Here is a 17142-nt window from a genome sequence, read left to right on the forward strand (position 1 = left end):
CAAAATTAAGAATAGAATTAACATATGACCCAGAAATCTCTCTTCTGGGTATTTACCCAAAAAACTTGAAAAGATTTGTCCTCAAAGACATGCACCCTGAGGTTCATTGCGGCATTATTCATGGTGGCCAAGATATGGAAACAACTGAAGTGTCCTATGATGGACGACTGGATAAAGATGTGGTACGCGTATACAACGGAATATTACTCGGCCACAAGAAAAGATGAAATACTGCCATTTACGGCAACACATACGGATCTTGAGATTATCATGCTAAGTATAAATAAGCCAGACAGAAAAAGTTGAGAACCATACAATTTCACTCACATGTGGGTTACAAAACTGAGAACAAACAAACATGACAGACTCATGGACACGAACAGTGGATTGGTGGTTACCAGAGGGAAGGTGAGGAAGAGGGAGGTGAAGAAGGGGTAAAGGGGGACAAATATCAGTGATAGAAGGAAATTTAACTTTGGGTGGTAAACACACAATGCAATATACATACGACGTACTACTGAAGTGTATACTGGAAATCTATCTGATTTTATTGACCATTGTCATTCCAATAATTTTAATAAAAATAAGACAAAAGAAACTGGCTAAAAAAATAACTAAGACAAAATCCTAAAAACACTCTAAAATGTCAGGGAAAAAAAATTTCATGCTCATTTTACCTATGGAGCAGATGTGTATATGTATGTACGTGTGTATGTATATATATTAAGAAAACTGAAGAAATCATCTAGCAATTCTTGCAAAAACGATAAAGACTTAAGTCAGGATTGCTGGGCATAAGAAGAGATTTAAGAGAGAAGGTAGATGTCAGAAGCTGGTAACCAGTGACTGGTTGTGAGGGTACAAGCAGAGGGGAGGGCGGGGTACAGCAGACGACCTCCACGTTCAGGCTGGGATGGCCTGGGCAGATGAAGGTGGCATTTGTCAGCAGCCAAATACATGGGAAAGAGCAGGCCTGGGGTAGGTAGGTGAAAGTTAGTTCAGTTTTGGACGCAGATTCAATGTTTTCTCATTACCTTTCTTTTATCACTATATTTTTAGCTATATGACTTCAGCATATAACAACCTTATTGACTTCTGAGGACATTACAGCCTGTAGTTTTACAGTACCCTGTCCCATATTTCTTAATTACCTCCAATAACTTTGTTGCTCATTGCATTGCATTTTATACATCTATAAAATTGTCATTTTTAAAATTGCAATTTTGTTTTAGATTTCTAATTCTTATTGCTTATTATATTCTTGAGTAGTCATGAGAGCATAACTAGTATTAAATTAGATTGTAATGGTAAATACTTATTTTTATTCATCACTTATTTTATCTGATTTTTAAGGATGACTCAATTACTTTTTAATTATAAAACTGGCTTTAGTTTATATATTTATATTTTAGACTCATCTACTTTCAAAAATATTTGAGGCAACTTACAATAAAATTACTGGTACAGTAAGTACAAAAGCCAATGCTAAAGGTGACCAACTAAAGTTACGGAAAAAAAGGAGAGAGAAAGAAAGAATGCTCTTAAATAATCCTGGTTGCAGGCTGCTAAAGTAGTTAAACGTGAAGCTTAGTTTAGAAATGTCCAGCAAGCAAGGCAGAGACAGCCACACAAGGAATCCGACAGCTCTGTCTACTGGCAGGAACCCACACAGGCTACCAGCGGCTGGTACCCTGACCGAGTTCGTCCCCCAGCTGCTTGGAGTGTGAGCTGCTGATGGCTCACAGATCTGGCGCTGCCCCTGCTGGAAGGGGACAGCACCAGCGCTCCTGGGGGGCTGGGAGCCAGAGACTGATCAACGGGGCACAGAAGGCCGCTCCCTGTCTCAAGGGAGGGCGCGGTCTGTGGGTCCATTCGTGCCCAGAGCTGCCCAGCCCCTCTCCTGGTCTTCAGGTGGGACGATACCTTGCTTCGCTTTCTTCCCCGCCGTAAGCTGCTTTGCTCCCTCCCATTCTCCTGACAGCACTCCTCAATACACCGCTTTCACAAAGACCCTTATTTGCATCTGATTCTAGAAAACCAGACCTGCCGGAAGAATACTAGTTAGGCAGAAAAATGTGTCTTTGGCTTTATGCCCAAATAATTCTCGAATTCAGGGTAATATACAACGGAAATAACATCTTAACATCAGATTTCAAAAAACAATGATGTGAGAAATGGCTGTTTCTTCTGAGGACCACCCATTTACTGAGCTCGAGACTATTTCACTGAGCAGGCGAGGCCTCAACAGCAGTGGCGAGCACACGAAAATGCTGTCCTCGAAGGTCAGGCACAGATGCATTACTGCCCCAGTCTGATGTATTAAACTCGGCCTACTAGGCTGACCACGTTCTCATAACTAGGAGCACTAGAATTCCAGAAAGTTTAGCTTACTTCAAAGTACTTCCAGTTCTTCCACTAGAGAAGAACTATCATGTCAATCAAAAGAACCTGTTGCAATTCTCATATTATGTCTCAGCGGCTTTTCTATCAGGTTGGAGTATAGGATAGTGGTCAGATGTAACACCTGTCCATTCTATGGGAAGGACGTTAGATCACCAGACTCATGACTACAATTTATAGAAGAAAAAGATGACACAGAATTTTGAGGGAATAGCTAATAGCTCAGTACTTCTCACACTGAGTAATGTTCAGGCTAGCTGAAAAACAAAATTATTGCAAAACCCTAGAAATACGTGGATTCTCTGGGGTCTTCGGTTGCCAACTCAAGAGGCTTACGGTTTTATTCTCTCATGGAAGCATTTTCTAGTTGTGAATATGCACTGCAAAAGGGACATTCTTGTCTTGTAACAATTTTATTAACAGTGAAATAAAAATACAAAATGTTTACAATTCTAACTTAAAATCCATATGTTACAAACTCTAGTAATTTAAGAAACACTAGAGTAGACCAATTACTCTAATTTTAAGAACTTATGAGGTTGTGTTTTCTGTAGATGGAATTTTGGGTTCGAATTTTGGGGGCTGCACTAGAGAAGTTAATGAGAGTGAAGAGTTTTGTTCAACTGGTCAGACCAGAATCGTTATAGTTCCATGGTGGAGAAAGTTCTGCCGTTAAAGCATGATTAAGTTAGTTCATCTAAAGGCCGAGGAGCAGAAGGCATATTGCGTTCTCACAGAAAAAAAATCCTCAGGCGTAAGTTTTGTCATGTCACGAAAGAAATCCTCCTTATCTAATTCCTAGAGTTCTGGCTGAGAATAAGTATGAATTCTAATAAATTTCTTGTGAACATCTATAGAGAATTAACCCCTCTCCCTCGACTCCCCCAGGAATCTGTCTGCACCTCTATTTTAGCACTTAGCATAGTTTACCTCGTGTTGCAGTTATCTGTGTTCACGACTTTCTCTTCTTGTGTTCAGAGGGTTTAGCCAGAGGGGCAGTCTTGTACTGTTATCATCTCTGTAAAAACTCTTCCCCTTTCTTAAGAAAACAAATTTTTAAAAATCTGCTCAATGTAACTAGCAGCCAAATATTTTCTGGCTTTCCTCAGGGTATTCCCGATCTGCCCCAATATGGTAAAACTACTTCAGAGCAGAGAATAATTCTTTCAGAACAAAAATTTAATCCTTTGATTTATTGTTTTCCCTTATCATAATACATTCTCTTTCCTCAAGAACTTATTTCCTAGGTTATAAATAAATCCCCTGTAATATTCATAACACGATGAAAAGCATGTAAAGAAAACTGCTATGATTATGTTTAATTTGCCAAAAAGCAAACATCCCTCAATAAAGAGAAACTCAAAGACAGCTAGGTTTTTTCCAAATATTTTCATCAGGCCTTAATCCCAGAGGAAAGAACTTTTAATTAACTAACAAGGCTACCTATCCCTAAATCAAAGATAAAGTTCATAACCACCTCTAAACACTACCAAAAGATCTCAACAAGGTAACTAAAACCAACAGTTAGAAATTTTTCACTAAATATATTCTAACATCCACTTTAAAAAACTGTTGGTAAAATTAGGTAGCCTAAAGATTCTGGGTTATGGTAATAACCATAATTATAAAAGTCTAAAAGTGAAGATCCTGGTCTCTGACATAACTGGGTCTGACACTATCCAGTATACACACACCTATATGCATTACAAGAACAAAGCAGATTGTAGGGTCGCTTGGTTTTCTTCATTACCATGGCTACCTGTTCCATGGCAGAAAATCCCTAAAAGGATAAATGTGTTAAATCTGATGATGATCTACGAGATCCTCAGTCTTCAAACTCTGTCTAGGATCTAGTAAGATGTATTATTTTGGAATAAATCATTTATAATGTCTGAAACCCTGAGATGCTGAAAAGAGGGGGTAGTGACAGGGAGTTCCCTGCGCGTGATAATTAAGCCTGTCATAGAAATGGAAGACGGACTGCATTCCTATAGTCACCCGAAACTTCAGCTAGCTCTGGTAGGCAACATGGCAGAGGAAGCGGACAGTGGGAGCAAAGAACACAGAAGCTTCTCAGATCGCGATTCGAGATGTAGACGTCGGTCTAACACTGCTGGCTGCGGCCCCATTCTAGATATGCACCCTGCCTCTAAATCTAAAAGTCACATGACACAATTTTCATCACGCTATCTACTTTTATTAAGGAATGTCAGATAATGTAAGAGAAACTTTGCAAGACTTTGTACTTGAGAGTTTCGGCAGGCGAGGACCTGGCTCCTCACGCCCTGATGGCAGACCCCATGGCTGGCTGAGCTCCTCTCCCCGCGGCCTCCCCGACTCTGGCTGGCTGGCCCAGGGCTGTTCATGAGTAGGTGCCCACTGCACACCGAAGATGAAATAGATGACCCTTTACGGTAGTAACTCATCTGGTAGTGTAGTGGTTTTGCCAAAACAGACGCCAGCTTAATGATTTTTATTTTGGGGCGAGAAACTTATTTCTGTAATTAACACTTACTTTTCTGTAATTAGCATATAACAGTCAAAGCCTAACTTAATATTTAACTATTTTTCCACAAATGACTAATTACAAATAACATCGTCAAAAGTAAGCTCTCAAAAAAGTGGAAAATCATTCATGATAAATAGTGTTTGATGTAACTTTAGCTAGAAGTTTCTAACAGAAATCACATACAAAAAAAAATACTAGTTTCTTTTTTTGAGGATTGGGTGACCATATAACTTATTTTCCATACTAAAATAATTTTAAGTGTAACAGGAAATACTGCTACTATCACCAGAGTAACATGGATAATCCTAGTCATTCTAAATAAGAGGACAAAAAATTAGGATAAGAATTGTGATTTTTATCCATATTGTGATTCTTATGGTTCTTTTTTTAGGAGAGGTAAAGAAAAAGTTATGGCATAGTTTGCATAGAAAGATAGACTGGGTCCTAGAGATAATTTCCTATGGCACATCCTCAGAGGAGCAAAGACGACAGTGAAAACCCTAATTCTGCTACAGTTAAGACAGATAAATGAAAGCTCACCTCTGGTTTGGGGACAAAAGCCCGGCCTGGGATTGTGAAGACCTGCTCAACGCTGCAGAGGTACTGGGCCATAACGGAAAGGCGGCTACGCTGTTTGCTTCCTGTACTGGCTGTAAGTCTCTATGGAAAGACAAATAGGAATTTTGGCAAATAACCCAGTCCGATCATAACCAAAAGATACACAGCTAATAGAAACTACGATAAGAATAACAATAACCACAACCATATACTACACGCGACCGCGCTGTAGGTTAGAGACATGCAAATTGGAACCAAAACGAGATACAATTTCACATCCATGAAATGCACAAAATTTAAATAATTCTAACAAAGAGCCTGGCAGAACCTAGTATTGTGAGTATATGGAGCAACAGGGACTCCCACACACGCTGTGACGGGAATGCTCTCTGGACCATAACTCAGCAATGGATACAGAGAGGCCGAAGCTGAGTGAACTCATGATCCATTAAGTCCACGTTTGGGAGCACATCCTAGAGAACGTTACACACTTACACGAGGGGGCACGTGTAAGAATGTTTGCTGTGGCATTATGTGTAATATCAAAAAAAGGACGACATTAAGGTCCATCGACAGGTGACTGTGATTTTGACAATACTAACAGTTAAAATGAATAACAAGAGTTATCAACATAGATCCCAAAAGAGAGTAAAGATAATTGACAGAAAATATGTACAGTAGGATTCTATTTATGTAAAAACTTAAAAAGATTACTATTGATTGTTTGCGTGTCGTGTGTGTGCAAATATGTCTATATCGTGGGATGATGAATACACATTTTAAGACCGTAAAACTCATGGGAGGGAAAGAGGACAGAACAGGGCTCCAAACAGATCTACGTTAATCTATTTCTTAAAAAAAAAACAATGAAAAATGTCAACATGTGACGACTGAACAAAGCTGAGTGGCAGGCGGACAACGACGAGGCACATGTGTCTTTCTGCACTGTCTCCTGCTTCTCCGCGCGTCTTCGCGTGACCCTTCCGCGCGACGCGGGGCAGTCCTGGGCCCGGTGCACGGGCCCTGGGCTGCAGGGCCGCGCGGCCGGTGGTGCTTTCCGAGTCGTGTTTGCGGCCCTGGGCGCTCTCCTCCTGCCTCACCGCCGTGTACCGGTCTCTGACCGCCCCTTTGCTCTGCTGCTTCTAACACGCTGTGCGCATGAAGACAACATGATTTGGCTTGTAAAAGCTATTGCCTAAGTAAGATTAAAAAACAGGCTTTCATCTGAGATGCTGAGAAAATTTCCTGTAGGCATAGTCAACTGATTTTGTGGCTCTGAAGCCACCCCTCATCTCATGCCTTTTTTATTTTAAATCACCTGGCTCTTGTCTGTATTTGGACAGCTGAAGTTACTGGGAAATTGAATTTAAGAGAAGTGATGAGTTGGCACCAGTATATCTGACAAAATAAACTCTTCCCTGCTAAACTGTGAAACCAATAAATATATGTATTCTCAAATAAGGACCAAAAATATAAAGACGAAATATAGATTTAAGTTAAAGAATAAGCTTATCGATCAAGTGGTCAAAAATATTTCTTCTACTTCAAAAAAAAAAAAAAAAACGCTTAATTTTACCACTGGTGTAAAATTAATTCAAAATGCACCGGGCAAACTGGCACAATTCAAAGCAGTTGCGTAAAACTAAAACCCGACATGAACATAATCTCAAAATTAAAAGGGGAAAAAAAAAAATGTCCGGATTTTAAAAATTATTTCATACTGGATTTTCTTCCAATGTTTTACTTTACATCTAAAAGGTATGTTTTCACTGAAGAATTCAAGAAATTTAAAAATCACTAACCAAAAAGCCAACCCATGAGGTCAGAAGATTAAGCTTTAACATACAGACACATCTAAGCCTATCTCAGAGCACTATGCTGGGGGAGGGGCAGTCCTGACCTTTAACTTCACCCGTCCAGTCTTGGTCCTCCCATGGTGAGGTGTGTGGACCGTGTGGCTTAATTTAGAAGAAAGCAGCACACACACCCTAACTCACTAAGGAAAAATTCAAGCAACAGACCAAAAAGCTCTGAGGAGGACTTCGTTAAAAGCTAGCAAAATGGTTAAATGGTCAATCAACCATTTAAACATGAATTGATATTTCTGTGATACATATATTATAGGTAAAGCTATGAAAATTCAAGCTCCGTTATAAGACAGATGATGCAACAGCAAAAGGCCAGGAAACGAACCCAGTTAATTCTTCAGTAAGAGGAAACCTCTAACCCTTGAGCATTTAAAAGCATCCTGAATATAAGAGGAAAAAAGGGGTCAAAGAATTTTCAAGGACAGTGTTACTTTTTTCCCCTTATTCATCTAAAACAATTTTAAGTAGAAAAAGTTGGCTCTGACTTGAGAAGTGAAACTGCCATGTATTGGAGACACAGAAAATTACATAATTAATGAAGAGGTGCCTCTCCCTGCTAGGAATGTGACCGTTCAACAGCCAGGGTCCCGTAGAGATGGTAGGAGATGAAGAGGCTGATGCTGGACCCAGAAAGAAAAGACCATAGGTCCAGCCACACGGAGAAGCTGAACATCATGACTTCAGCAGAAAATATATGACCCGTGTTCAACTTCAGCTTCCCTATAACTAGCTCCGTGACCTTTTAGAATACATTAAATTACTCTGAGCCTCAGTTTCATCATCTATAAAATGAGGTTAGATAAGATTTGTTAAGGTCTCATTTATTGCTACCCAGTCTAATTCTTTTTTATGAGTTTAACTTTATACTGTCCATATAATGTCCCTTAATGTGTGTGAGCTGAATCCTTACATTTGGACCCTGTATCCTAGAGAAAGGAGTAAGAGGACCATGCTCATTTATTTCTGTTTGTGACTCACAAAGCCGAGCAAAAAAAAAATGTCTAAAAGTGCTTTGTGTGGCTGAAGTACAAAATTACAAAAATGACAGTGTCAAGAGCACAGAGGGTATAGAAGAATATGATGCCAAATATTCTCCCGCTGAAACTTTCACTTGCAAAATGTGAAAATCAGTGCAGTGTTACCCGTGCTTCTAAAGCATTCCTTAAATTATAGACTCAAACTCTTGTCAAGATCCATATTAAAATTTAACTAAAATCAACTTTTTTTTTGTTAAAGAAAAATAATTGCATATGGTAAGCTTGAAGCAAGACTATTATTACTAACCACCACTGACATTCTGAGTCACTGAAAATATTACTCCACCTCTTAAGCCTCTGTTCCTTTGCTCTTCTCCCCAAAATAAAGAGTACACAGGATTCTGCATCTCTATTGTGTTACTCAAGAACAGAAATACCATAATAATCATGTCAGCCGAGAAAAAAAAAATTTAAGGACAAATCCAAAGGTCAAGAAAAACCAACAAAGAAAACTATTAGCATGGCCTCAATTCAAACCAACAGAAGAGAATGAACAGATTCATGAGTAGGAAGTGACGAAGACCTTAGGAAAGTATGGATGTCGTCTTAGAGTGCCTGGCACACATGCGATGGTCCTACACTTTTTTTGTGATGGTATTTTATGGCTAAACACTCTGAAGAAGCGTCTCAATCTCAGCAGCATTGACATTTGGGGCTGGTTAACGCTGAGTGGTTCTTTCGTGCATCAAAGGATGTCTAGCAGCATCCCTAACCTGTATGCACTGGACACCAGAAGCACCCCACCCCTCCTTGTGACAACTAAAAACGTCCCCGAGGTGTGGATGGAGCAAAATCGCTCCGCTGAGAATCACGCATCTCCAGGGGAATATGAGTAAAGAGAAAGGGATGGAGCTAAGAAATCAAATTCTGATGACACTCATTCATTACCGAGGAAAGCATCTAAAGAATTGCACTGAGGTAGTTATGCAGTCCATTCTCAAAGAAATTCTGGTAAGTTTTTTACAGAAAAACCATGAAGTTGAATAAAATACATGAAACAGCAGCTTTCATAAACTGGACAACAGGCTGTGTGCGGCTGCAGTGACAGGAAGGAAAGAAGCTGAGCCTTATGACTGTCCAGCTTAAACCCGGAGGCCATTCTCAGGCTGCGGCACGAGGAGCAGCAGCGCACGCGGAGCCCGGAGGGGACAGAGGCTGGAGTTCTGGGAAGCCTGGGCAGCCGGCATTTGTGGGGCAGACTACTGGAGGTGTGGGAGCCCGCAGGGGGGCGGGGGCCGGGGGGAGAGAATGCAGACAGAGGAGAGCTCCAGATGTGGATGAGCATAAATCCCTCAAAGCATGAGGTTAATTCCTTAAGGCTTGGGAGGCTGGGAGACAGAAGAAATTACCATCGGTTGGAAAGCAGGAGGACAAAATGGACTCACAAAGAACTGGAAATGGTTTGCATTCTCGAGAGCTAAAGAAGAGAGCCCTAGAAGACACAGGGCACTGGCTGAATTCCTCAGAAAGGTCATGAGTTAGTAGTGGGACTCAGTTAGCTTCAGATTAAAGGCTGCTCTTGACTAGTCAAGACAAAGCTTAAAAGCAAGTCTCAAACCAATCTGCAAGTCACTTATTTATGTGCCAGAACAAAACCCACCGCTCAACCAATCCAACAAAATCCAGCCCTCAACAACTTTAAAAAAAAAAACAAAAAACAAAAAACAAACAAACAAACCTTGTGGTAAATGGTATATTGTCAAAAATTACCAGGCTTGCAAAGAAGCAGAAAAATGGGACCTACAGCAATTGAGGGGGAAAAAGTCAACTGGTAAAAGTACAGAAATGACACAGGTAATAAAACTAGTAGGCGAAGGTCTTAAAAGAGTTTTGCATATTACACACATGCACAAAGATGCCAGGGAAAGCATGAACGTAATGCGAAAGGGAAGATATAATAAGACTGAAACGGAACTTCTTCCAGAGATAAAAATACAATATCTGAAATGAAAAATACATTGAGTGGAATTAACAACAGATTAGACACTGCAGAAATGTGTGGTGAATTTAAAGGCACAGTAATTGGAATTAATTTTTACATGTGCTGAATTGCTGAAACTTTTTAAGACTTAACCAAATACCCATGCATTTGCTAAATAATTCTTTTTCTCTCTGATTTATATCTAACTGCTGACACGTACTAAGTTGTCTGATTCTGGGCCTTCTAATCTAGCCATTGATGGGTCTCATGAGGCATCACAGTGCTTTATTAGAGCTTGTATTTGAGTATTTGATGTACAAGCCTTCTCTTACTACTCTTCTTTTTCAAAATCTCTTACCCATTCTTACAGATTTTTTGAGATGATCCCTGGAACTTTGCTACTTTCAAGGTGTTACGGAAAAAATATAATTTGTAAAAAATAATTTGTAAAACATCTTTACAATAATCACTTTTCCTTCCGGGGCTATGATATGTCTCTTAATTTACCTCATCATCTTTTGAGACTCAGTAAAGTTTGGTGGTTATTTTTACAGAGGTCCTTCTTTTTTTCTGTTTCTAAAATAAATTACATATCTGCAAATAACGTATTTACTTCTCTTCACAATAGTGGTATCTTTTATTTGCTTCAATCTCTACTGTATTTAGTCTTCTATTTATCACTAATTCAATCTTAAACTCTTCCCAGCCTGTGTAACTATTCTTTCAATAGATGGAAACGTGATGGTTATTTTATCAAATTCTGGATGTGCTCTGATGTGAACTGAATGTCCTTCCCGAAGATTCCCTCCTCCACCTTACGTTTCCTAGATTTTGCATCATCTTTCTTTTGGGCGTCTCTAATGCTCACAGGCCAATGCTTACAGAGGCTTTTGTTATCGTCAGAAATGTTGACACAGGCCAGTGAAGGGCAGACCTTTCACTGTGCCAGGTTCACTGGGGTCACATGATATAACCATACGCGAAAATCAACCATGAGCGGATCAGAGACATAAATGTGAAAGGCAAAACAATAAAGCTTCTAGAACACAGCACAGAAGAATATCTTCACGATCTCAGGATATAAAAGGATTTCTTTAACAAGATATAAAAAGCACAACCATAAATTTAAAATTATGAACATCAGCCCTTCAAGATATTGTAAAAAGACGGTAATAACATGTCATAGAAGATCTGCAACACATTTAATAAAGGACTTGTAATAAGAATATGCAAGAACTCATCCAAATCAATGAGAAAAAGACAAGCAATCCAACAGGAAAATGGGCAAAAGGCATGCACTTTACAAAAAAAGAGGTTGCCCAAAAGTTCATGTAAAACGGTGCCTAGTTTCGTCAGAAATTAGCAGAAGGCAAAACAAAACCACAATGACACACCATTCTCCCCAGATTACCCGAAACAGGCAAGTCTGGCAATAGCAAGTACTGACAAGGATATGGAGCAAAATGAACTCGCACACACTGCTGCTGGGAATACAAACAGGCGTAACGACTTTCGAGAACAACGGAGCACTCCCCGGCAAGGGTCAAGAATGTCAGACCTCACAATCCAGCATTTTCACGTCAGGGTATGTGTCCTAGAGAAATCTTGCCCATATCCCTCAGCTGACATAAATACAAGAATGTTCAGGATGGTTCTGCTCATAGTGACAAAACACTGAAACTAATTCGGGGTCCCAAAGCAGGAGAAAGGACAAATCATGACACGGTCAAAGAGTGGGTGGTGCGTAGCTTTACAATTAACTATGGCTATGAGCTACAGCAGCGGATCAGAATAGAAAGGATACATAATGTAGGAATATGCTGTATAAAGGTCAAAAACGGACAAAACTAAAGAGTATTAACTATATGTAGGTAAGAATCTATGTGATATCGCCATGCAGAGAATAATTAATCCCTAATTCACGGTACTGGTTACCTCGTAGTAGGTGGGGGACAGGAGATACGATCAGAATGAGGCGTGCAAGAGGGAGTCAAAGATGCTGGTCGTTTAATCATTAACATGGCTTGGGTGGTGGAAATTCGGGTGTCCTTTTTGATAAGCCACACGCACATATTAATACCCTCTTCTATTTATTCGTCATAATGTAAAACAAACTCTTGTCGTCTGCAGATCCTCTCCTCAAACCTCTGCAGCTCCAGGACTGCCCTCGGCCGCCCTGCAGGTTCACTTTTTAGACAGGGCGCTCGGAACGCTCCTGCCCTGGGAAGGCAGTGACGGCAAGCACAGCCGAGGTCGGGGACTGAGTGCAGGTCTATACCCTGAACGAGACCCCGACCCCCTTCCTTCCCCAGATCCAACTGGACAACATTCTCTATCATTCCATCGACATTCTTCACCTGTATCGACTGTAACGCATCACACGCCGCTCCCTACATAGTAACGCGCCACCAATGCCGCGGGTTCTGCCTTTCTCCCGCCGGTCTACGGCCCTGTGTTCCGTCTTTCCTACACTGCCTTAGCCTACAGCACATGGGTCATGCTCTCCACGGACGGCTCACGGCAGTCGCATCTGCCATCATCGCTGCGTGTTTAACTCTAGGCTGAGCTACTGCTGGGTCTGTCTGTGTGTGTAATGGAGTACTGACTTAGGAGACAGCCTCTGATAAAAATGCACTTACTTTGTTTTGGAATTTAATCATGTGATAAGATAGCCAGAAAACGTTAAAACTTACCTCTGCCACTTCCTTTTGAAAAGTCAACGTCATCTGGGTTCTGCCATAAGCAAAAGGTCCATCTCTATGAGACACGTTTTCAAGCCACTTGATGATCAGCGGAGTTGACACACTAAAAGGCAGATTTCCAATAATATGTACATTTGGAGGATCTGGTTGGCAGAAGAAAAAAGCAACTTGGAATTACATCAATATATTCTGAATACAATTTTAATTAAGTGGAAAATCAAACTAGATATTAGTACCATTAAATAAAAATATATGAAAAGATATGGCTGAGTATTTCTCAATCCATTTATTCTTCAAAGGCAATAATTTTTCACAACCAGCTCTGAATTAAGGACAAAATTCTACCTATTAGTGTTCTTTCCATTGGTGAAAGTCCTCAGGTTTTTGGCTTAGGAAAATTTGAAAACGGGTTGTTTTGAGGGAAAAGATGACTTGCTTAGGACAGGAAGAGGTCATGCGCCTGTGGGGCACCCATATGAAATGGCCAGTGTTGGACACGCACGAAGGGGATATAGGGCGCGTATGAAAGGGATACGGCTTGTGCAGGAAGGGGATACAGGATGCGCGAGAAGGGGATACAGGATGCGTGAGAAGGGGATACAGGCTGTGCAGGAAGGGGATACAGGCTGTGCAGGAAGGGGATACAGGCTGTGCAGGAAGGGGATACAGGATGCGCGAGAAGGGGATACAGGATGCGCGAGAAGGGGATACAGGATGCGCGAGAAGGGGATACAGGCTGTGCAGGAAGGGGATACAGGCTGTGCAGGAAGGGGATACAGGCTGTGCAGGAAGGGGATACAGGATGCGGATGAAGGGGATACAGGATGTACAGGAAGCGGATGAAGGGGATAAAGGCTAGATACAAAGTTGTAACTGTCTGCAATACGTAAGTGGGAAGTGAAACTACAGGAGAGTATACTCAAAAAGATAAATCTCCAAAACATGTAAGCGGTAGGTGAAAAAAATAACCACCAGCAAAGAATAGTTAGAGAAAGCTCACGACAATGGAAAAGTAAGAGGGCCTGGTATCCAGAAAAACAGGGGTTGAGAAATCTTCCAGAAGAGCACAGACGTCAGATAAACGTGGGAGAACCAGTCTGAACCAATCAAGAGGTCGCTGTGACTGGAGTGTGGGCGGGGGCAGAGGCCTGAAGGCAGGGTGCTGAGAATGGTCCGTGGGAGGGTGGGGGGAGGCAGCTACAACCGCTGTGGAGGGGCCTGGGTGTGGACAGGCCAGACACGGTGGCAGCTAGGTGGGGTGCCCCGAAATCTCGCCTCCATTTTATTCTGAGGGGTTTTATAGGTGAAAAACATAGCCTATTTATCTATGTATTCCAAAGAGCTGGAACAAAGAGGTACCCAATAAACACTATCTGCAAATAAAGAGTGCCTTCATTGGTCACTGACTGCAAGGGACAATGAAAATAAAGTCAAAAGAAAGGTTCGGGTATGGTTTGCTTCATTAAAACACTTTTTTTTTTTTTTTTTTTTTTTTTGCCATTTGGGGGAAAAAAAACCACTTCACAGTTCACCCCATCCCTATATGGTACCATAAAATGAACAGTTTATTTGAACAGAACCCAAGGCATTTAAAAAATGAGACAAATAAATTAAAATTAAGAAAAGATAATTAGGTTTTATATTTTGGAAGAAGCAGAAAAGTAGAAAACTTCATAATGTATATTACCTATTTAATTCTGTTCAGATAATTTTAAATATATAACATTTATAATATATAAAATTTTTAATATAATTACATAAGAAAATAAGAAAACCAACCCAAAGTCACTTACCATCTTCCCATTGTCTTTTAAGACTTTCTGGAAAGGCCTTTTCTATCTTAAATGTCAATACATCGCCATGGACAATTCTCAGTTTTCCAGGTGCTGCATCAGAAAGCATCTAGTTTACAAAAGAAGGTCAATAATATGAGCACCTACAGTTTGGTTAATATTGAAACTAATTTTTTTACTTCAAATGTGTGCATATTAAATCAATCTGAAAAGCCAGAGAGTAAGAATGACCATTAATGAACAATTAGTATGTAGTAACCACGCAACAGACAAGTGTGGTGTTTCCCTTTTAACACATATGTAAATTGCTAACGACAGTAACCGATAATGTAACAATAGCTTACAATTTCACAAACAACATATTAACATAATTTCAACCCTCAGAATGACTTGCATTTATGTATAACTTTAGCAAAAACTCAACTCCTATCTCTAAGACTTCATATTAAAGACTAAACATTATAATGAAATACTGAGAATTAATTAGGAGCAAATCACATGAAAGATGAGCTTAATTCAATTGCCTGAATGTACACAAAGGACCCTACATGTTACCAAGATCTTTAACTTAACCTATGGGGTGATTCGAACCCAGTAGACAGACGTTTGTCATGGCCAGGCTGTATGGGGCACTGTGAGACACTCCCCGGACCAGACAATCCCCAGTCTTAATATTTCTTGATCCACAGGCACTTTTAACCTAATGAATTATCCTGCATGTTTTAACAATAGCTACATCTCAGCCTATTTCTATTTTCCAACCATTTGTTTTCCTTCCTCTTCCTTTAGTCTTTCTGAGTAAAAAAGGAAAAAAAGGGGGGAGGGAGGTGAAGCAAAGTGCCCTTTCCTTGATCTTTTTCCTTCATTTCACCCACTTTAGCAGCACGCCTTAAGGAACGCTCTCGCAGTACTGGAGCGCTGGCGTCTAGCTGGAAAGAGCCTTCCGGCCAAGCCGTCCATTAGTCTGTATCACAGGGAGTGCCGCTGCATTCAACAAGAAAGTTGGTTCTTGAAGTCCTTGGCAAATAAAACCAGATGGACTAGATGCAGTCCCTGGGCTCATAAAGTTTAAAATGTAGCAGTGAATATCATCGGTGAGGACAAACCTCACCGAGGTCCGTTACCAAGGCACGTTGAAGTCTCGGCTCGGGGAGCGCAGGCGACCGTGGCTCTTGAGCGGCCCCTGGTCCTGCTTGTCCAGCGCTGTTAAAGCTCATGTCCTCGACTACCTCTCCCCCCGCCTAACTCGGGCAACTGACAGGAAGGATGAAAACAGCGTCACAGACGCCAGAGAGGAGGCGCGCACCAAGGCACCGGTCGGCAGAGGACTCCCGCTCTGGGCCGACGCTGCCTTCCGTGGGCTTCGTCACAGCGCTGGTAACACAGCCTGGCAGTCGTGTACTCCGGGTTTCTCCCCCGAACCACGCCTGCTCCTCAGGGACAGCACCTTTTGTCCCATCCAAGGTCTAGCCAGGCCCGACCATGCTGAGCATCCGCGATCAGACGTGATCGGGCACGTTCAGGGTGGCATGGGGCAGTGCCTTCTCTTTTCCACCTTGACGTCCCCTGCAGCTACAGCCGTACCCGGAGGTGCTTCACACGCATCCGAGAGGTGAACGAATGAGTGAACGACCCGATGGCATTCAGTTTTCTAAGAAGCTGGAAACTTCCTCGCTTAGCCTGTGAGATTTTGGCCTCCTCAAACGTGTAAGGTCAAGAAGCTTGCAAAGATTTAGTTCACTGATAACTCAGAATTACACAACTAATGTTTTGAAAATACTTAGCTGAATTGCCTATACTGGTAAGAGGCTAAACATTTTAAGTTTGGGAATCACCTACTTTGATACACGTAGCCATGGTAGTTTAGCAAAAATTACACACCTCTGATATTAAAGTACTTATAAGTTATTTTAAATTAATATTATTTGCTAAAGCTTAATCTGATGAGTTCCAGACAATACATCTTAGAGAACATGATAACCACAATATATCATAAACAAAAGATAGCTCTCTGTGGGACAGGCTCTTACTACATAAAAATCGTTTATTATCAATAGCATTTACCATCAATGAAAAATATTAGAATTTTTTCTATAATTACACTTCACATATTAAAACAAAACAAATTAGCATACCAAAAACAAAGAGGCAGAACTAAAAGCTTATGTTTCATAATGTCAATATATAGAAAGTAATTAAGCAATTAGTAATTAAGGCTAAAACGAAACAATGAAAACTCGGCTCTTTGGCATTAATTTACATGCTATGATAATTCAACCATATATGAAATGTTAAGGTTTTCCACACTGACATATAGCTGCATACTGGAAAACTGATGTAACACACAATTTATC

The 17142-nt window shown here is 40.8% G+C and overlaps 1 protein-coding gene across 6 annotated transcripts in view; it reads right to left on the reverse strand.

Annotated features, from left to right (window-relative positions):
- TFB1M (transcription factor B1, mitochondrial) overlaps positions 1 to 17142 on the reverse strand; it is a 71760-nt gene that overhangs the window by 41032 nt on the left and 13586 nt on the right. For all 6 annotated transcript variants that reach the window (XR_004951426.1, XR_004951425.1, XR_004951424.1 and 3 more), the window contains exons 3-5: positions 14789 to 14897; positions 12987 to 13138; positions 5450 to 5569 (exon numbers count right to left, since the gene is read on the reverse strand). Coding sequence is in view for 1 of the 6 variants with exons in the window: in XM_036223025.1 (XP_036078918.1) it covers positions 5450 to 5569; positions 12987 to 13138; positions 14789 to 14897 (381 nt within the window). In the remaining 5 variants the exon portion in view is untranslated. The remainder of the gene's footprint in view (positions 1 to 5449; positions 5570 to 12986; positions 13139 to 14788; positions 14898 to 17142) is intronic.

This window comes from Rousettus aegyptiacus, unplaced genomic scaffold (assembly GCF_014176215.1).
Source record: "Rousettus aegyptiacus isolate mRouAeg1 unplaced genomic scaffold, mRouAeg1.p scaffold_m13_p_1, whole genome shotgun sequence".
Lineage (NCBI taxonomy): Eukaryota > Metazoa > Chordata > Mammalia > Chiroptera > Pteropodidae > Rousettus > Rousettus aegyptiacus.